Below are 21242 nucleotides of genomic sequence, written 5' to 3'. Positions count from 1 at the left end.
CCCCCCCCCCCCCCCCCCCCCCCCCAACCCTCTTTTTTTCTCCCAAGTACAAACAAACGTGTTATAGGGCCACTTTATTTAAAATTTAAATGGTTAGAAAAAAGAATTATTTAATATTAGAATAAATTATATTAATATTTTTTGAAGTTAGGTCAAATCACACAAACACCCCATGTTTTTTGTAAACTTACAGCTACATTCACTGAGAAGTGTTGACGTAATATTTCTCAGAAGGTGTTTGTGTAAATTTTACATTTGAATAGGGGGTGCAGTTGCAATTTATGGGCTATTTAGAGTATCCAATATTTTTTGGTCTAACTTAGTCTCATATAAAAACTTAAATCGTAATTTAAAAAATTATTTAATATTCATATCATGACGTACCAAAATTCAAAAAAATTAATTAAATAACACGAATCATGCTATATATGATGCGAAAAATTAAACAAAATACGTGTTCAATGTCAATTTCTAAATAAATTACAAATCGTTAAATCATATACGATAATATGAGCATTTTGACACCATACGGTGCACAGACACCAGGCACAGGTATAAATTTCTGGAGGGAGGGGAGAGCGACAAGGTCACGCGCGGGGCACAAGTCACGTGAGGGGGTACCATGTTGACGCCGGGGAATGTGGTTGGGTTTACAAATTCCGACGCGGTGGCTGGCCTGGGTGGGGGGTAGGGGCTGGACTAATTTATATAAGGCCAAGAGCAAGGAATATTTGGACACGGGGAGGGAATATTGGTGCTCACCCCAAACATTATTATTGCTTACACTATTGCAGTTTTCCTTATTTCCCCCAACTACTCCCACACGCTACTCCCTCTCTTACTTTTATTTTAGGATAAACTACCTTGCTTTTTTATATTTGTCATAATTATAGGGTGAGTAAAGTGCAATAATCCATGTGGTATATTAGTCTGTAAAAATATTTTAGATATTTCTAAAAAATATATAAAATTATAATTTATAATTCGAAATGATATTTTTGTCAGTTAACTACAAAATTAGATGGAAACCTAATGTAGGCTAACAGAATGAGTTCGTTATAAGACAAACGTCAAAATGGAGGAGTATTTGTACTTTTTGCAATTACGATGAGATTCTTATAATTATGTCAAACCTAAAAAAAACAAATGACTATAATCTACCATTTATTTTATTTTTCACGTAAATCCGCAATTAATTATTCATATAAAAGAATACCAATATAAACTCTAAATACGTAGTTAAATTAAAGAAGAACAATCTTTATAGTTTCATAAGTGAAAGAAATATTAATATTAAATAATTTTTCTTCTATCACTCTCAACTTTTAAATAAAATAATTATTTAATATGAGATGAGAGTGGTATCAAATTAGAGTTTCACATATTTAAATAAGAAAAAAGTCAGTCGTAAATGTGGACGTAAAAATGGAAGGAGTGGAGGTGGGAAGGGTAGGGTAAAATGGTGAAGGGAGAGTGCATGTGGATGAGAGGGCGGGTGTCGCCAGAAGCCCCGGCCGCCTCTCTGACACTCATTTCTTCTTCTTATTCTCTCGCCCACTCCTCCTCCTTTTATTCCCTACATTTTTCTCACTGCACCAACACACACCTTTTGGTCTTCCCCCACTCCCCTTCCCACGTGTACAGCTAGATCTTTACCAACGTGCACACTAAGCCTAGCTTTGATTCAAATTTGTATTTTCACGTAATCCTTGAAAATTTAGGGGGAGTGATTAGTTGTTATTTGTTTTTTTTGTCTTTTTTTAAAAAAAAAGTTCTTTTAAGATGATAATTTTTTTTCCTAAGAATTAATTTTTATTTGTAAGTTTTAAGAGAAATGTTTTGTGATGTGGTTTTGAATTCGATCGATATATTGTCTGTTCTAATTTTGTATATGAGTTTCAGTTTTATTTTGAAAAGATGTCTCGTTAAAAGAAAGACATTGAAACTTATAAGACGCTCAAACTCATCGTTATTAATGTTGGATGCTCGCCTAGCTGGCTACACTATCTTAGTTGTAGTTTTATTTTTTCCTTTTTCTTAAAAAAATATATTATACACGCGGAAAAATTATATTTTTATCCTTCACGAATTGATTAGACTTGCAAAACATATATTACAAATGCTAGTTTTTGGTCCTGCACGAATTAATCTACAGGATAATAATTACAACTTAATTAGGTCATGTGTAAGTCACAGTAATTTTTGACTAAATTGATCAAAAAATAATTAAAATTGCCAAAAATTTAATATTAAAGGACTAAATTATAAAAAAATCTATTCGTGCAAGACCAAAAATATCACCCACCAAATTAAAAAACTAAAATTATATAACTTTTCCTATACGGGATGTAACGGGTGATTATTATACTTTCATCTCGAATTTCAAATATATTATAGCTCAAAATTAAATATTTAACTTGTTTTTGTATAAAGATATAAAAAAGTAGGCATGTTAGAAAGTCGACCTTGCAACTGACTCAAAAATTATGCAAGTAAAATGAAGAAATTAAGTCAAAAGTCAAAACTAAGATTTTGCTTATCGTTCTTGATTTTATTCTTGCATTAGACCAATAATTCAACTTTGGATACAATTAATTCTCTCTATCTCTATTTTTTTTTTATAAATATAAAGTGATCTGATGAGATGTATGGGGCATATGTAATTTTTTTCAAATTTTTGGGATTAAAGGATTAAAATAGCAAAAATTAAAAAAAGTACGAGACATATTTATTACCCTAAAAAGATGAGGAATTAAGATGCCAAATTACAATAGTTGCATTTAGCCAAATTACCATTGCTCTCGCTTTACAACTAAAAGTATTACTTAAAAATATTCACCATGATACCAAACATAAATGAAATATGATTTTTGTTATAGTTAAAAGTAAAAATTATAATAAATACTAATTAATTATGACTGCATTTTTAGTGATTTATAATATGAAAAATAATCAAACTTTTTGTAAGAATTAAGAAAAACCCAAAAAATGAAATATTAATGTCTGATATATACAAACATAAAGAATATGGAAGAATAGATGATTTGACTTCACAAATTTGAACAAAATATTGGAAAAAAAATGTATTTCTAATTGTATCTTCAGCTATTTGGACTAGTATATCTATTTTTACATTTTGATCTTTTTAAGAGTGGCTAATCCCAAATCCAAGTTGTAGATATGAGAGCTTGAAATATTCATCTTTATCAATTAATAAGATGGGTTTTATGCCACGATCCCACTGTGTCCCCCCCCCCCCCCCCCCCCCCCCCATCTCTTTCCTGTCTGAAGATAAATCTGATTCTTCTGCTTCCTTAAATACACAACTCCACTTTTTCACCGACTTTTTTCTTGCCTGAAAACCCCTTTTTTCTTCCTCTTCTCAGCAATTATTGGGAGGAAATTGGAGTAGTTTCTGCAGCTCCCTTTAACAACTCTCTCATCTTTTCCATTCTTTTTTTATCAACCCTAAAGCCTATTTTTAGCTTCCAGAAAAGCCTACTTCTTCCTCCCTTTCTCTCTCACACGCAACACGCCGTGGCTGTGTTTTTTAGAGAGAGAGAGAGCCATGCAAATCATATGCTACTCATGATATAATCACAAACCCCATATATATAATCCTCTACCTTTTCCAGCTCTTCCCTCTTTCCCAAGTCTCCAGCTTTTCTCTCATCTCTCTCTCTTGTTTACAGTGTCTCTGATTTCTATTCAGTTCAGCCTTTGCTTTGTTCACAAATAATGTACTTTAGCTCAAACCAGATGATCATGGCAAACAGTACTGTTTCCACAGCGCCTGATCTCTCTTTACAGATCAGTCCACCCTCGGTCTCCAACTGTCATCAGTACAAGGAAACAACGCATGACTACAATGGGCTGTTGAAAATGCCCTACGGCGGCGCTGACCGGAGCTCCACCACTGATTCCGGCAGCAGCGGCAGCGATTTGAGCCATGAAAACGGATTCTTGAATGCAGAAAGGAGTTTCTGTAATCAACCCGTTGAGCCCACTTTGAGCCTAGGGTTTGAAATGGCTGCGGGATTATCATTAAACCACACTCCGCCCCTGCAAATGCCGCGGCACTATCATCACTATCAGCCTCAAATATACGGCGGCCGCGAGTTCAAGAGAACTAATTCAAGAATGATGTCTGCCATCAAAAGAAGCGTCCGCGCACCGAGAATGAGATGGACTTCAACTCTTCATGCCCATTTCGTCCACGCAGTTCAGCTTCTCGGCGGCCATGAACGTATGTGGAGCTTATAATTAATACTTTGATTTGTTCTTTTACTAAGTATGTTTCAGTTTCAAAGTCTTGGGTTTACTGTTGGAATTCGAAATGTAATTTAGTTGTATATATGCATTCTTGTCGGTATGCTGACAGAAACATTAATTTCCATTTCTTCATGAATTCAATGTACAGGAGCAACACCGAAGTCTGTACTAGAGCTGATGAATGTGAAAGATCTAACCCTAGCTCACGTGAAGAGTCACTTGCAGGTGGGCTTTAATTCTTGTAAATTTTTTCCCTCCCCCCCCCTTCATTTCGTACTTCTTCACCTGTAATGATGAGGGCTTTACATGGTTGTACTCTCTTGAGTCATGTGAAGTGGAAGAAGTAGAGTACAAGAGGGTTGGGACAAAAGGGCATCTTCCCTAGGAAGAGGCCAGAGGGTAATCTTACCAATGTAGACTTGTTTCTTACAACCTTTTCTGTTCAATTCATTTCTCTTGCAGATGTATAGAACAGTGAAGAGCACTGACAAAGGAACAGGTAAAATTTGGATCTTTTTTCCCCTTCAAAAAAGGTCCCATTCCCCATCCCACTTCCATTATTCTCTTTGTTTGTACGCTTTGTTGATGATTTTGGGGGCGACATTGCTTTCCATCCCTTTGTTCCCAAGCCCCAAACAAAGCACAATACATCATTGTTTTTTATGTCGCATATGAATTATTTCTCCATGGATATGGAATTTGCAGGTCAGGGACAGACAGATATTGGGTTGAAATTGCACCGGACAGACGACGAAAATGCTGACTGTAATAATATTAGTACCACTCCTCCCACTATGTTCACCCCATTACCACCTCCATCATCATTGCAAACAAATGCTCCTCCATTACAACATATTGCTCAGAGGTGAGTCCATTCATTATAATTCACTTTATCCACTTAATTTCATCTGTCGTGGTGCGTTGTACATGTTCTTTCATCATGTTCCGAAAGAAATTTAAATTGACCGATGTTAGGTCATGTCTGGTCAGATCAACAGGGACATTTAATAGTATCCTCTCGGTTCTTCTCCAATTTGAGATAATAATTTATGTGTTGAATTAAATTTTATTTATTCGGGTAAGAATTTTTCTTCATCAATGCAAGTTTTTTTAAATTAAATAAATGAAGACATTCTAAGACACATTGGTGATAGTTTTTGGGTGAAATGTGATGCTTTTCTTAAGGAATGTGTGAAGATAATGGGATTTAAATTGCTGGGAGTTTGGAAACATTGATACCAATGAATACGGGGTAGGGTTTGTTTGGTGGTAGTGATTGTATTTTACCAATGGCATCTAAGAGGTAATGAAGCTTCAAAAACATCTCACGTCGCGTTCGATGTTTCATAGGAGTCGTACAAAGTTCTAGGTACCTTAAAAAGTCAAAGAGAAGGTTGGAATCTCGATGATGTTGTAATGGAGAAGGTTTAGGGTGACATTTGGAGCAAAGGTAGGGGTCAGACACACTAATGTTTTGAATGCAAGTAAATGTTTGCTGGACTTTGTTGACTTCATTTTTGGACGGCTGAGGCTGAGGGATCATAAGATAACCCCATCAAATACCACAACGATATTTATATCTATTCATACATATGTAACAAGAAATACAAAGAAAATCATTGCGGAATATGATGTTTTTTTGTTAGTTCTCTTAGTTAAAAATAAAAAATCGTAGCGAGTACTAATTAACAACGATTACTAATCATTACTTTTGCAAGAGAGGCTAAAACATCATACAGAGCTAAAAATCATGACTAATTTTCTGAGGCTATAACTAAAACTAACGTGAAAGTTGATTAATCGGGTTCAAACGTAGAGTTTCGTAGAGTAGATGTTATTGATTTTCCATGATTTATAACTCATTTTTTCGTTTTTGGAGTGAATTCAATAATATCATATGATTACATATCTTGTTAAAATGTATATATATAAATATTAAGTTCCCTCGCTAATTTGCTCAGCTTTCAATCTCCTGCAAGCAGGGCTTCATGGTCATCTTCTCCAGACAACCTTGTACCAAGTCCCTCAAGTCAACAAGAAGTACTGTCTACTGATTTCCAAGCAGGAATTGATGCAATTCAGGTATGTAATTTGACTATATGTCCAAACAATCTCGATACCTATAACGATGGATGATCATGCATCCTAAAGAATTCATGTAATAAAACTTTTATTTTTTTTCTTATGATTAATGTAGGTAAATGGAGATGAGACAGCCCAGAAAATGTCGGCAGACAAGGAAAAGTTAGACAATCTTAGTAGCTTGTCTTCTCCTGATGTGCTGCTCGATCTAGAATTTACCCTAGGAAGGTCAAACTGGCAAATGGACCGCTCCAAATCCTCCCTTCTTAGATGTTAAACCTTGATTAGACTGTTTAATTAATTAATGCTTCTGACTAATGCTAAACCTAGCTAGCTAGAGAGTCTTATAAGAGAAATCTGTATTTCCGTAATTTTATTTTTTTTTTGTTTGGACATTATTGATTTTTGTGAATTAATGATCTAATTGAGCAGAGAAATTCAAGAAATTTTGCAAGAACGAGTATATATCTGGAAAAGTACATAGTTGAAGAATCTCGAGGATGAATATACTAAAAAAAAAAAAGAATTATTTCCTATATTATAAATCACTACAACGACTTGAAAATTATGTCTATATATATGGTCAAACAGAACTGATACGAAAACTTAAATTTTGATCTCGGTTAATCAATATTTGCTATAGCTTAATTTTAGCTGTAGTTAATGGTTTAGCCTCGTTTAAAACATAGCAGCTAATAATTGCTCAACAGTCATGGTCAAATAATTTCACCACGGTGTTTTATTTTTAATTATGATCAATTTGTCTTAACCAATAGTATGAAATAGCAACTGTAATATCATAATTAAAAATAAAAAATCGCGGCAAAATTAATTGACTGTAATTTTTATTTTGGTATTACAAGACTACCATAGAATATTCATAATAGGGTTAATTGTAAAATTAGTCCTGTAACTTAGGGTGAATGGCATTTAGTCCTTTAACTTTAGGCACTGGCAATTTAGTTCCATAAATTTCCAAAAAGTCTCAGTTTTAGTCCTCCGGCATATTTGAAGGTTTTTTAGATGATTTCACCCCTCTACCGTGTTTCACTCTTTTTTATTTTTTATTGCATGTGCTCACCCCGGAAGGGTAAAATGGACCTTAATTTGGCTAAAAGGACAAAATTGCAAATATTTAAAAGTTAGAGGAACAAACTGCCACACCAAAAAGTTGGAGGACTAAATTGCCAAATTCTATAAATACAAGACTAAAATTGCACTAAACTTAGCCAAATTTGTCGTTATTAACTTGTAGCTTTTCTGCCTCTGCGTTGTCTCTGGTCTTACACTAAAAAAGAAATAATTTATTAGGCATGGAAATTTGAGATTAAAATAAATCATCGCACTTGAAACGGATACTGAGACAGATTTGGAATAAAAAGTCCCAATAGAGCAAAACATGTTGCAAAATATTGACAAAATTTTGTGACCGCCCGTTTGAGATAAGTTCCATTACAAATTCACTGTGAAATTGGTGGAACAATATTCCGTCCCAATACATGGCTATGGTTGTGGCAAATTTTCTCTCGTTCACAATTTTTTCATGCAAATTGTTATTATAACCATGCTGCTAATTTTTTATGATTTCTATGAGATAAATATGAAAATTTTGATGGATTGTCCTTGAAGTTGGCCAACGTTGGAAAGTTGTTGCAAAATCCGTCACATATTGTGACTTTTTTGTTATGAGTAACCATCTATTGTAAGGCTTCACACAAATGTGCGACGTATTTTTTTATGAATTTTTCGTCTTGCAATGTTAAAATAACATTGATAACTTGGTTTAGTGTCAAAATCTGTCAAAAATATAATTATTATATCCCGATGGTCATTTTTTTTTTTTTTTTTAGTTCCAAACACCTTTTTATATTGAAATCATCCTTTCACTTTTATCAAGATATGGGAAAATAATATTTTTGATCTCATAAGTTAGATCTGTTTCACTTCGGTCTCATTCATTACAAGATTAACACTTTTAGTTTTTTAACTTACAAAAATTAGCACTTTTGGCCTATAATTTAACGGTGTAGCGCACGTGTCTAGATGTGATCGTTAAGTATTTTTGGTTGGAGAGAAAATTGACCATTTTTGAAAAAAAAAATGATATATTTGAGTGAAAAAAATAAATCTTGAAGGAAATTACAGCAAAAAATGTAGAGATTTATCTCTTCTTTCACAAAAATTGAATCCTATCTTTTTCATATTTTTATAAGTTAAGCCAAGTAGAAGCAACATAAAGAATCATGTATTCCACAAGTGAATTATATAGGGCAAATGAAGAACTCATAAGATACTATTAAAAAAAGAACTAATTTTTTCTCTAACGAAAAAAATTTAATAGCGATATGCTAGGCATGTGACCTACATCGTTAAATTTGTAGATGAAAAAGTGGATGAGGACCAAGAGTGCTAATTTTTGTAAGTTATGGGACTAAAAATACTATTTTTCCTACAAGATCTCAACACACACAATTAGCTCTATCTCTCTATTTATAAGAATCTAATTTTATTTTTTTAATTTCTTACTTATATTGAATCTGTGATGTTGGTACATTTTAATTATCATACCTAAACTGAAACAAGTCATGCATCACTAATCATGTAAGAATTCAATTTTTTTTTAATTTCAACATTGATTTGTATTTAAATATGTTATTTGTGATATTTTTTTGAATATATATCTTTTGACATTGAAGAAAAAATGCGTATTGTGTCAATGTACGAAAATTATGTGCATTTTACTTAAATTATAGTTTTACGTCAATGGGTTTAGATAAGAATGCAAGACAATTGAAAATGTGAGTGTATATAAAATCCACTTGGGAATCACTAACAAAAATAAATTTATTGCAATAGATATTTCTGACTGCCGCAAAACGTTGCAAATTTATGACGGATTACAATGAGTACAATGCAAAATCCGTTGCTAAAAAAATTGCCAAAATTTTGCAACGGCACGCCAGTTGCAAAGTCTGAGAAAATTTGGCTCCATTTTGGAGGGAAACGAAGTAAGTTTATTACGATGGGATCGAATGTTTTTGACGGAAATCTCTTGAAATTGCAGACTGTCGAAAATTGTTGCAAAAATAATCACAATTTGCGATAGATTTCCGACGACTTCTCTTACATCATCATTCTTCACATGATTCGCGGACAAAATTTGTAATAGACTTGTCTGCCGTCTCAAATTCCAATTTCAAAACTACAACGACAACATTCTTGATATCATGAATGAATCGATGATTAATTCATATTTGAAAATCGCAACCAAACTAGCTCGATGTTCTTCTGTTTTTTTGTTTTTTTAAAAGAAATAATTCATTATATAATTCATTACAATAAAATTAAAAAACTGATTAAGTATACTAATAACTCCAAATTAAAATTTTCAAAATTTCATTTAAACGAAACTTGGTAATAAAAAATTAATGTAAAAGTAGACATTACAACTTCATGAGACCCAAAGTGTAAATGAGGTGGACCGGGTGGTCGGGCCAGATTCCGGACTCAGCCGACTTGGGCCTGTATTACCAGCCGAGGAACACTATCGGGCCAGTTAATAAATTAGGTAGCCGAGAAAGTGTAGTTCGATTGTTTTAATGTTTACAGCTTTGTTTAGTTCCCGACGGGTCTCTCAATGGGTAAGTATTACCGTATATTGAAAATTTAGCAGGAAATTATTGATTAAGGGCTCGTACTTTATATTAGCATTATTAATAAAATCTAATTAATATATACCTACCTTCTTCATCTCTAATTAGTTCTGACTTAGTCTTTAAAAAATAGCGTTAATTATACTTAAACTCCATTATATTTTCCCTCAAAAAGTTTTTAATTTATAGTTACATTCCTTCCGAAAATTCTTCCTTTATACCTGACCCATTCCATTAAAATTCGAATGAAAAATGTTGGACTTTTTAGAAAAAAAAAAAAAATTATATAAATTTTTAATTTTGGCCCATTTTTATGTATATCTTTGTACTTATAAAAGGATAATATGTACGGAGAGAGATTAACTTTATTATATTTTTTTTTTTATAAGTACGAAATCATTAAATGAAAATGTTAAATGAGAGATAAAATTAAAAATTTATGTAATATATTTTTCCTAACGTCATTAATTTCTTATCCAAATCGTAACAACATGGGCTCGGTGTAAATAGTGAATTCTTAGAGGAAGTGTATGAAGGTGTAATTTTAAATCTTTCTTGGGGAAAAGTGTAATTTTACTTTTTCAAAAGAGATAAATATAATTAACCCTAAAAAATAAATAATTTTGTAGTTTTAATAGTCATTATTATGTGAAATTATAATTAGCAAGAATTAGTGACAATAAAGTTGTGCATACAGTCGTCACTAAAAGCAGTTAGTGATCCTTGTAAGTTACAACTTAGTAATAACAAGTATTTGTTATCGATATATTTGTATTGTCAACAACTATTATTAATATAGTATAAATTTAAAATAGATTAATAACGTACCACACACATTGATGGTATTTAAACTTATGATCGAAGATATATTTTCTTCTGATCAAGTTAGGCTTCATTGGGCAAAATGCTGAAATTAATATCTTAATCGTTCATTGTCACAAAAAGATCACAACATTGGACTAACACATAATGAGTAATTGACTACTCGGAACCAAAATATCCAACTATCATTATTAATTGACTCTGTTGCAATTCGATTTTGCATTGCTCACTGTATATATATGATTTAGTGTAATTTACCTCTCTATAATATTATAAATGAATAAATTACTGTTTTATAAAAAAATAATGGTAATTTATTTCTGTGCTTTTTAGAATGAAGTAATTTGATCATTTTATATTTTTTAAAATGATTTTAAGAAAGTAAATTGCTTCACTTTGAAAAAATACTGAAAAGGTAAATTGCTGCATTTTTTAAAATATAGAGAGATAAATTACTAGTTTTATAGAGAATAATTTGCTTATTTGCAATATCATAAAATGATTATTGTCTTTCTTTATATATATATATATATATATATATATATATTAAATCCAGCGCAACACAATGGACCTGTTGCCATGGCAGTTCGCGGCCTTGCTTGCTCTACTCTTAATTCTTTTCATTACTCCTTTCTACTCTCTAATAAGCACAGGCCACAAAAGTGTTGTCACGAAAAACTTACCTCCACAGGCAGCCGGGGGATGGCCTGTAATCGGTCACCTGCGTTTGCTCTCCGGGCCCGAGCTACCTCACATAATCTTGTCAAACATGGCAGACAAATACGGCCCGATGTTCAGTATTCGTTTGGGCGTACACAGCGCGCTGATTGTGAGCAGTTGGGAAGTAGCAAAAGAATGCTTCACCACCAATGACATGGTCTTCTGCGATCGGCCCAAAACTTCTGCGACTCAGCATATGAGCTACGATTTCGCCATGTTCGGCCTCGGGAAATACGGTCCGTACTGGCGGGGTACGATTTCGCCATGTTCGGCCTCGGGAAATACGGCCCATACTGGCGGGAGCTTCGCAAGATTTCCGTGCAGAAGCTGCTGTCGAACCGCAAGATTGAAACGCTTGGACATTTGTGCGTAACCGAAATCAGGGCCCTGATGAAATCGTTGTATAATTCATGCACCGACAACGGCGACCGGAAGGCGCCTTCGTCGCTGGAGATGAGGAAGTTGTTCCGGGACCTGAGCGTGAACGTGATGGTGAGAGTAGTTGCGGGGAATACTGTAGGGGGTGAGAACAAGGGCTCGAGGGAGATTAATCAAAAATGGCATGAGACAATAACGAAGTTCTTGGGGGCGATGGGGGTTCTGACAGTACCTGATGTGCTCCCGTATTTGAAGTAGTTGGATTGGTTTGGATCTCTTTGGCAGATGTACCACAAAGAATGTGGGAGAAACTAGTTTTCCGCAAAGGACAAGCAAGATTCGTAGTAGACACATTCGAAAAATATAATTGGATCTGAGTGCTTGAAGGGTCGAAAATAGAAAAAGTCCGAGAATGATATGATTGTGGAGCACTTGCTTCAATTTATATTGTGTCACCAGGATTTTCAAAAATCTCAAAACTTTCGAATGCATTAGTGGGGCGGCATATGATGTATGTGAAAAAAATAATCATCACTTAAAACGATGATATATTTTGGAACTAAAGTTAATTTCAGTAACTTCAAAAATTACAAAAAAAAGGGGTTTCATTCAGCATTTTATTTTGTCAAGTTGCAGTGACCTCACATGGTATCATTTAACAAAGTCAAGACTGCCACAAGAGAAGCTCCACTGGTATCATACCTCAATGAAGATGAAATATCTATCAGAAGAGTTTGGGGATTCTGGGTCTGTTTCAGTGAGATGAGCAAAGTCAAGTATCTATTTAATTTTTTTTTTAATAAATTAAATGGATCATTTCTGTTAAACTCTAAAATAGGAAAAACATCGAGTTTGCAGATAGCATATTCGAGAAGAAAAGAATGCTTGTTTGAAATAATAAGCTGGCTGTAATAGAGGTTACAAGGAAGAAGGCATGTAACATGATGGATGTTGCACAACAGCATAACCACATTTCCTTGCTATGAAAAATAAGAAAAACCCTTGTTGGAAGCAAAATTCGGGTAACCCAAATGAAACTCAAACCAAAGTCAAAAAAGGGTAAAGGAAAGGATTATGACAGAGCGAGGTACAATCTCAAAATGAAAAAAATCAAAAGAAAGATTGTTTGCAGAAGATGCCAAAAGAGCCAACAGTCAGAAAAGTAAAGGATACCAGTTGACAAGCACATACAATACAAGCCATAATGACCACAACAAGAAAGTAAAAAGTCAAAATAGGTGATTAACACAATGGCGTCATCTAAAACACGTTTAAAGTTCGTGATCGAAGTCTGCGGGCTATTATAAATAAAAAAAACTTGGGATTGGAGAGTGATCCTCGAAAATTTTCTTCAACTGTTCATCACATAATATTTTGAGTCTTCTAAAGTTTTCAATGTTAGCAATTTCAGTTCATGGGGATTTCCCCATAAGTGTAGTCCTCTTATCTATGAGAGGCTAAATAGTTCTCCTCCAGCATAGGAAGACAATATCAATTTAATGTTTTAAATTTTCTTCAATAAATTCAAGATTTTTGTTCAACCTGTTCGTCCAAAATTTGGATAAGTCTCAATATCAGAGTACTTTTACGCCCTAAGATGCTGAAGGAGCCAAGTGTGATTGAAAGAACTCCATAAAATCGAGAACTCGGAATATCAGGGAACAAGATGGTCAAAATAAGATCATCATTTATTTCGGAAGCATATTGGGCTTAATTTAGAGCATGTAGTGGACTATGGTTATTTTTTCATTAAAAGGGTAAAATGATCATAGATTAGGTTGAAGGACCAAAATTGTGAGCGTTTAAAAGATATAGGACCAAATTGCCACCTCAAAAGTGTGAGGACCAAAATTGCCAATCACTCATCGATACAGGACCAAAATTGCAATAAGTGTGTATGATAATAAGATCGCAATAACTAATAAAATCAGGTGACTAAATTAATATTGTTAGTATAAAAAAATCTTTATTTATTATATTTTTAATCAATAAACGATATCTTAAAAATTCAAACTAACAATTTAAAATTTTCCATCTTAATAAAAATATTTAACATTTTAAGAATTCAGAATCCGATCAAAGAATTATCTATCTATATAACTGAAAATCACCCTATTTTTTTATTTTTTTAAATTAAATAATTATTTCTAACCTCCCCAATCATAATAATTTTTCATAACTAATCTTTTAGTAATGTTTTTCCCATTCATTTTTATCTTCTCTATATATATAATATATATTTTAGATAATTTTTTTAATTCTATAAAAAATTATATTTTAGAAAATATTTAAATATTTTATTGAAACGGTGCACATGCATAGAATGTGCTAACACTTACTAGGACTATATAGAATTGAAGAATACGCTATTGGTGTCTTTAATTTTTTTGGTATGTTAATTTTTTATTTTTTAAAATTAAATTATTATTTTAACTTTTCCACTCATCATGATTTTTCATAACTATCTTTTGGTAGTTTTTTTTTCCTTATTCATTTTTAGCTGATATATATATATGTATATTTTTTTTTATATATTTTAGGCCGTTTTCAGCTCTAAAAAGTTAAATAATATGATTTAAAAAATTATTTTATTTAAAATATTATAAAAAAATTATGTACATACATAGGATGTGTTACACTTACTAATAAAAATTATGCGTTGTATAGAATATGTCACACTTACTGATTCAAATTAAATAATCTCATTATAATATTGATGTTGCTATGTACCTTGTATCGATTCTAAACTAAAAATTTGATAAACCCAAGACTATTTTTCTGCATGAATAGACATCTTTTCAAAAATAAATATTATAAAATTAATATAGAATTAAAGCAGACAACGCCTTACATAATAGAGTAACAATCATATTGCCCACCACATCATTTGATATATTATCCGTAGAAATGAAGCTCTCCATGTTGGTATCCATCCTGTATTGTTTATAAGCTAAAAAACAAACACACCGCTTCAAATATATACAACAGAAATCGTGATGTTTTATCTCTAAAAATAGATAAGATAAACAGAGAAAAGTTGTCTGGCTAATACCGTGCTGTGTCGTTCGATATTGAATTCCAACAACATAATTATGACGAAAATGTTCAACCTTGGCGTCATCTCTTTCTCCAATCTTTCCTTATCTTCAAGCTCTCATCATCACCCCAATTCATTTCTTAATAAAAATTAATATTATATTTTAGATAAATTATATTAATATTTTTTTGAATTCATACTAAAATATATAAATATTTTGTGTTTTTATAATATTAGAGTTATGCTTCTTAAAATTATAATCGTAATTACAACTGTACATCCAATTTAAATTCAAAATTTACGAAAATATTCTCTATAAAATATTACACTAACACCCTTTATATATTGCTTTAATTAATAAATTTTAAAAAATAGATTACGTACATATTCTTTTCATCGCAAAATATATATGAACTGAAATAATTCATAACAAAAATTCTGACTAAAATTTTGAAACGTTGATTGTCAGCAAAATTGATCAAACAAAATAAAATTGGACTAACACCTAAAAAGGCTTTTGAGCCACTACCATCTAGAACGTAATTGACTGTAAACAGAAAAAAGAATCAAGCAAACCCTGGAAATGGAGCTGTTAACATGGCAGCTTGCGGCCTTGCTTGCTCTACTCGTACTTCTTCTGATTACTCCCTTCTACTCTCTAATAAGCAGAGGCAATAAAAGAATTCTCGCCAAAAACTTACCTCCACTTGCAGCCGGAGGATGGCCTGTAATCGGCCACCTGCGTTTGCTTTCCGGGCCCGAGCTACCTCACATCATCCTGTCAGACATGGCAGACAAATACGGTCCGATTTTTCGCATTCGATTGGGAGTGCACACCGCGATGGTCGTGAGCAGTTGGGAAATAGCAAAAGAATGCTTCACCACCAACGATATGATCTTCTGCGATCGGCCCAAAACTTCAGCGACGCAGCATATGAGCTACGATTACGCCATGTCCGCGCTCGGGAAATACGGCCCATACTGGCGGGAGCTTCGCAAGATTTCCGTTCAGAAGCTGCTGTCCAACAGCAAGATTGAAGCGCTTGGACATTTATACGTAGCAGAAATCAGGGCCCTGATGAGATCCTTGTATAATTCATGCGTCAATAACGGCGACGGGAAGCCGCCAACGCCGTTGGAGATAAGGAAATCCTTCGGGGACCTAAGCTTGAAAGTGATGGTGAGAATAGTTGCGGGGAATGTCGTAGGGAGTGAGAACAAGGGTTCGGGAGAGATTAATGAGAAATGGCGTGAGACGACAAGGGAGTTCCTGAGGGCGATGGGGGTTCTGACTGTTCCTGATGTGCTCCCGTATTTGAAGTGGTTGGATTGGTTGGGAGGAATAAGCAGGCCGTTTAAGAAGACGGGGAAAGACTTTGATAGTTTACTACAAGGATGGCTGGAACAGCACAAGAAACACAGGACAACTTCTGACGGAGATGAATGCTTCATGGCGGAGATGATGCGTGTTGCTGATGAGGTTGCTGGGAAGTTCCCTCAGTATGATGCTGATACCATAACCAAAGCTACTTGCCAGGTAAATAAAATTAAAAGTGAATTATATTTGAAAATTAAATTTAATTACAAATACGAAGGTTTAAAACTTTTCACAATTATAAATATACTTGATGACATTATAATTGTAATTTATATCTTATAGAAGTTGAAATAGTTGTCGTAGCAATTCTTGCTCAATTAAAATAATTTTAAATGAGTTAAATTTATTTTGACTCCTATAAAGTATCAAAAAGACCCCTGTAAAAATTTAAGTATCAAAATTCATCCCTATATTGTGAATAATAACTCATACGACGCGTTATCAACTTGAGCTTAATTTTTTAGGGATAATGACTAAAATGTCCCCCCTATCAACTTGGTCAACTAGGGTCTATTAAAATATATCTATCTATAATATATTTATAGTATATAAAATTAAATTTTTTATATAGAAAAAATTAGTTTTTAGTCCATTAAACATATTCAATATTTTTAAATCTGAGCGAGGGCAATCGCCCTTGCTGCTAGGCCACGTGCAGTGGTGTGCTGCGCCCTCCCTCTGCAGCGGCTGCGGCTGACCTGCCATTGCTATTTTTTTTAAATTTAATTAAAAAAAATATAACTATACATTTACATATAAAATAATATTTTATGATTAATAAATATTTATATATTATTTTTAGATTTATTAAATTATATAAAATTATTTATTATATAATATATATATTAGATAGAAGAGAAGGGCAAAATTGTTCAAAAAATATATTTTCCAAACCTAAAATCTCAATCAACACGCTATCATATACCGGGGGGGGGGGTCCAATTCCCTTGGTGGGGGGGGGGGAGAGGATTTTTGAATTTTTCCTTATCAGTAATTGATACTTTATTGTTTTTTTTTAAATTTTTTTAAATATTCTCAATGTGCTAAGGTAACAAAATCACCTTTGTAACACCCCTCTCAGAAGTAAAAATTTCTAAGCAAACCTATGAGGTAAGTACACTGACAGCCTACGAAGGAATATATTAATATTTTTGTTAAAGAGATTAAGAGAGAGTGTTCGTCTTTTTTCCGGTAAACGAGAGAGTGTTTGTCTTATTAAATCTAATTTCAAAAGATATTACTATAATCTTTTAAAAAAATTAAAGCTTAAATTGTGATTAATTCTGGAATTCCTACTACTCATGGTTGATTTTATGTTTTTCTTTTTTCTGTTTTTTTTTGTTGATAATTTGGTTGATTTTATGTTGAATTTCACATGCATGGGAACACAAAATGATATTTAAAAAGAAGTAGTTTATACACTTAATAGAATTAATGTTTTAAATGTTTTTTGCCATGTAATTTTGGTATTTTGGAAATTTTATTATTTGTTTTTTATAATTGTAAAAAAGTTCGGTAACTTTGGATCTTTTGCAATTTTTGGTCCTTTCGATGCTAGATTTTGTAAAAGTCACTGTAATAAATCATGTGCGCCTCATGTTGTCCATTTAAGTTAGGGTTTTGTTCTGATTAATTCACTTTTGTCAATATGGATGAAAATTAAAAAAAAAAAATACATGGCACATGATTTATTTCGATAATTTTTATTAAATTCAGCACAAAAATGACCAAAATTGTGAAATGACAAAAAGTTACAGAATTCTTATATCTAGAAAGATAAAGGATAAAAATGTCAAAATCATGAGGTGCACATGATTTATTCCTGCCACTTTTGAAAAATTCGGCATAAGGACCAAAATTGTAAAATGTCTAAAAGTCTCAGGACTATTTTGCAATCCTAAAAAAATAAAGGACAAAAATACCACGTGTTAAAATTATAGGACCAAAAATATATTTAAGCCTTTTAAGTTTAATGTGGAACTATTTTTTGGTCCTGTTTACTTGGTGCGACATTAAAACAAATACAATTTTTTAGTCATAGTTAATTACTATAATCAAAAGAAAAAAAAAAAAAGAGAATATAAATTAACCACAAGTTACGCAATGATTATTCTATAAATGAGGCCAAAACATTAGTCATGCCCAAAATTATAGCAAATATTTTGGTCATAGCTAAAATCATGATAAATATTGATTAATAGTTCATATTATTGCTATTTTACTGTGGTTAATAGTATTTATTTATCACGATTTTAATTAAATCTTAGTCACTTACAATATTTAACCGAATGCACTCTTGGATGAAATTTTTTTAGGTGAAACTCAAATAAGATTTATCAAATCTGAACTAATTGTATGACAAATATAATAAATTTTCTTTTGTGATTTGTGTATAATTCAAGAATAGCTAATCACATGACAGGTGTATCACACTTGTTTGATTGATTTCATTCAACCACACCTAATTTCAGTAAGAATTTTTTCTTGTTCAGAGCATATTTAAATTAATAGTTGGATAAATCTTATTGTGTTTTATAGTATAATTTGTTAATTAATTTTTTTCCAAACAACAAATCAATCACATGATAAATATAATTTATTACCATATAAAATACTTGAATCTGGTAAATTAAATTTAAAATAGAATTTCTTTGACACAGTAAAGAAAATGTTACCATGAAAATGATCAAGACTCCATGGGTTTTGCAGACAATGATGTTAGGAGGAAGCGATACAACGACCGTAACTCTCACATGGGCTTTGTGTTTACTACTCAACAATCAGCACACCCTCAGAAGGGCTCAAGAAGAATTAGACAAACACATCGGCAAAGAAAGACTAGTGGAAGAATCAGACATTGAAAAACTACCCTACATTCAAGCCATAATCAAGGAAACATTGCGTATCCAGCCACCGGCGCCGCTAATGCCACCGCGAGAGTCGGTCAAGGACTGCACGGTGGCAGGGTACCACATCCCAACTAGCACACGTCTTATGCTGAATATATGGAAACTCCAACGTGACCCCCGAGTTTGGGCTGATCCATCGAAATTTCGGCCTGAAAGGTTTCTAGACGAACATAAAGAGGTCGATGTTCAAGGAAAGCACTTTGAATTGCTGCCTTTTGGTGGCGGTAGAAGGATCTGTCCTGGAATTTCTTTCGCCCTCCGATTCACGAAGCTTACACTTGCTAGTGTCTTACATGGATTTGAGATTGAAAAGTTTTTAGACGAGGAGATCAACATGACGGGTACTTTTGGTTCTACTAATCTGAAAGCCACTCCACTCGAAGTCTTCCTCAAGCCAAGATTGTCTTCTAATCTTTATGCTTGACCATTTTAAGAAAATGATGTTTACTTAATGTAATTGGGTAACTTTTACTTTTTCTTCGTGTGGTATCCTTAATTTTGGACAGTATATCCGATCAGTACTTTCTGTAATAAGACATGTAATATAGACCGAAAGAACTAGTTGATGTATGTACAATGTATCAATGTTTTCTATGGATAATTATTACTATCGTGTACAGTCAGTCAAGGACTGCACAGTGGTCGGGCACCACATCCCGGTAGGCACACGTCGTATGGTGAATATGTGGAAACTCCACTGTCACCCCCGAGTATGGGTTGATCCACAGGAATCTCGACCAGAGAGGTTTCTAGCCGAAACATAAAGATGTCGATGCTCAACGCTACAAAAAAAAAAAAAAAAAAAGTTGAATTTGGGGTAGATTTAGGAACGGTTCTTTTTCTTTTTTTCCTATGGAATGATTTGGGATTGATAAAAAAATTTGAATTGAAAGCGGTTCTCATTCATTCTTATAGAAATATATAGGAACGTTTAATGAAAAACCATTTCAATTTGACACGGTACGTATAATACATTATTGATGATTGTTCCTAATATTGAATTTGTGTAAAAAGTTTTTTTTTTTAATTGGAACAGATTGGATGACATCTGAAACGGTTATATTATTTATTTCGGGTTACTTTTGGAACGGTTTTTATAATACTCATACTTGAATTTTGAAACTGTGTTTATTTACATTGGTGATATATTTAGACACAGTCATTGGAACGGTTTGTTTGTCAATCTTTGCAATAGTATTAGGTAGGGTCAATTTTTTTGTTTGGAACAGTCTTCTGTAACTGTTTTAAGAATGGTCAATCTTATTTAGCAACACGTATTTAAAACCATTTTAGCAATGGTATTAGGAATGGTCAATCTTGTTAAAAACAGAACATTAGTGGAAAAAAATTAAGTGGTAATTTTAACAGTGCCACTAAATTTTATATATATATATATATATGTGGTGACAAGAATATTTATTTTGTTCTTCTAAATAAAATATTTATTTTATCACAATAATGAATTCTATAATTCAAGAATTAATATTATTCTGTAAAAACTGTTATTAGCACGAATTAGTGACAAAAAAATATACGCTAAGGTCTATATTGACAACACAATATAGTGACAATAATTTTTTGTTGTTATTAGATTGTCACTAATTGTATTTAGTGTCAACTTTCTGCACAATTTTTATCAATAATAATTATATAGGCGGCAAGATAAAAATGACTATTACTTACTATATATTTTTAGTGATAATTTTAAAATTGTCACTTGATAGTTTGTCACTAATATCATATATTTTTGTATTAAATTAATTCAGCAACAAAATGAAAAAAAAAATAAAAAAGCACACAAGTTTATTTTTATTTAAATTTTTGTGTGGAGGTTTCTCATGCTAAATTTCAGGAATTACTATATGCATATAACTAGCATAGAAATATTGATGGAAAGCTAACAATATGTAAAATCAATAACATTAAATTTGAATGACAATGATATTAAAATTAGTCATTGAATGTAAAATTTGTAAATTATATTGTCAGTA

General features: G+C 32.5%; 3 protein-coding genes across 3 annotated transcripts; all 3 read left to right on the top strand.

The window, feature by feature from the left end:
* On the top strand, nt 3278-6789 carry LOC105166208 (probable transcription factor KAN4). The gene is made up of 6 exons (XM_011085476.2): nt 3278-4246; nt 4421-4497; nt 4735-4771; nt 4978-5137; nt 6255-6354; nt 6470-6789. Exons 1-6 carry the CDS (start codon nt 3739-3741, stop codon nt 6629-6631), a joined length of 1044 nt encoding a protein of 347 aa, XP_011083778.1. The 5' UTR covers nt 3278-3738; the 3' UTR covers nt 6632-6789.
* Nucleotides 11395-12185, top strand: LOC105166307 (cytochrome P450 82A3-like). Its single transcript, XM_011085615.1, has 2 exons — nt 11395-11626; nt 11743-12185. Exons 1-2 carry the CDS (start codon nt 11395-11397, stop codon nt 12183-12185), a joined length of 675 nt encoding a protein of 224 aa, XP_011083917.1.
* Nucleotides 15414-19933, top strand: LOC105166207 (cytochrome P450 CYP82D47-like). The gene is made up of 2 exons (XM_011085474.2): nt 15414-16501; nt 19052-19933. Exons 1-2 carry the CDS (start codon nt 15548-15550, stop codon nt 19673-19675), a joined length of 1578 nt encoding a protein of 525 aa, XP_011083776.1. The 5' UTR covers nt 15414-15547; the 3' UTR covers nt 19676-19933.

Source organism: Sesamum indicum, linkage group LG7 (genome assembly GCF_000512975.1).
Source record: "Sesamum indicum cultivar Zhongzhi No. 13 linkage group LG7, S_indicum_v1.0, whole genome shotgun sequence".
In the NCBI taxonomy this organism is placed as follows: Eukaryota; Viridiplantae; Streptophyta; class Magnoliopsida; order Lamiales; family Pedaliaceae; genus Sesamum; species Sesamum indicum.
The sequence above is the reverse complement of the archived record's forward strand: the minus strand, read 5'-3'. Positions and strand labels throughout refer to the sequence as shown.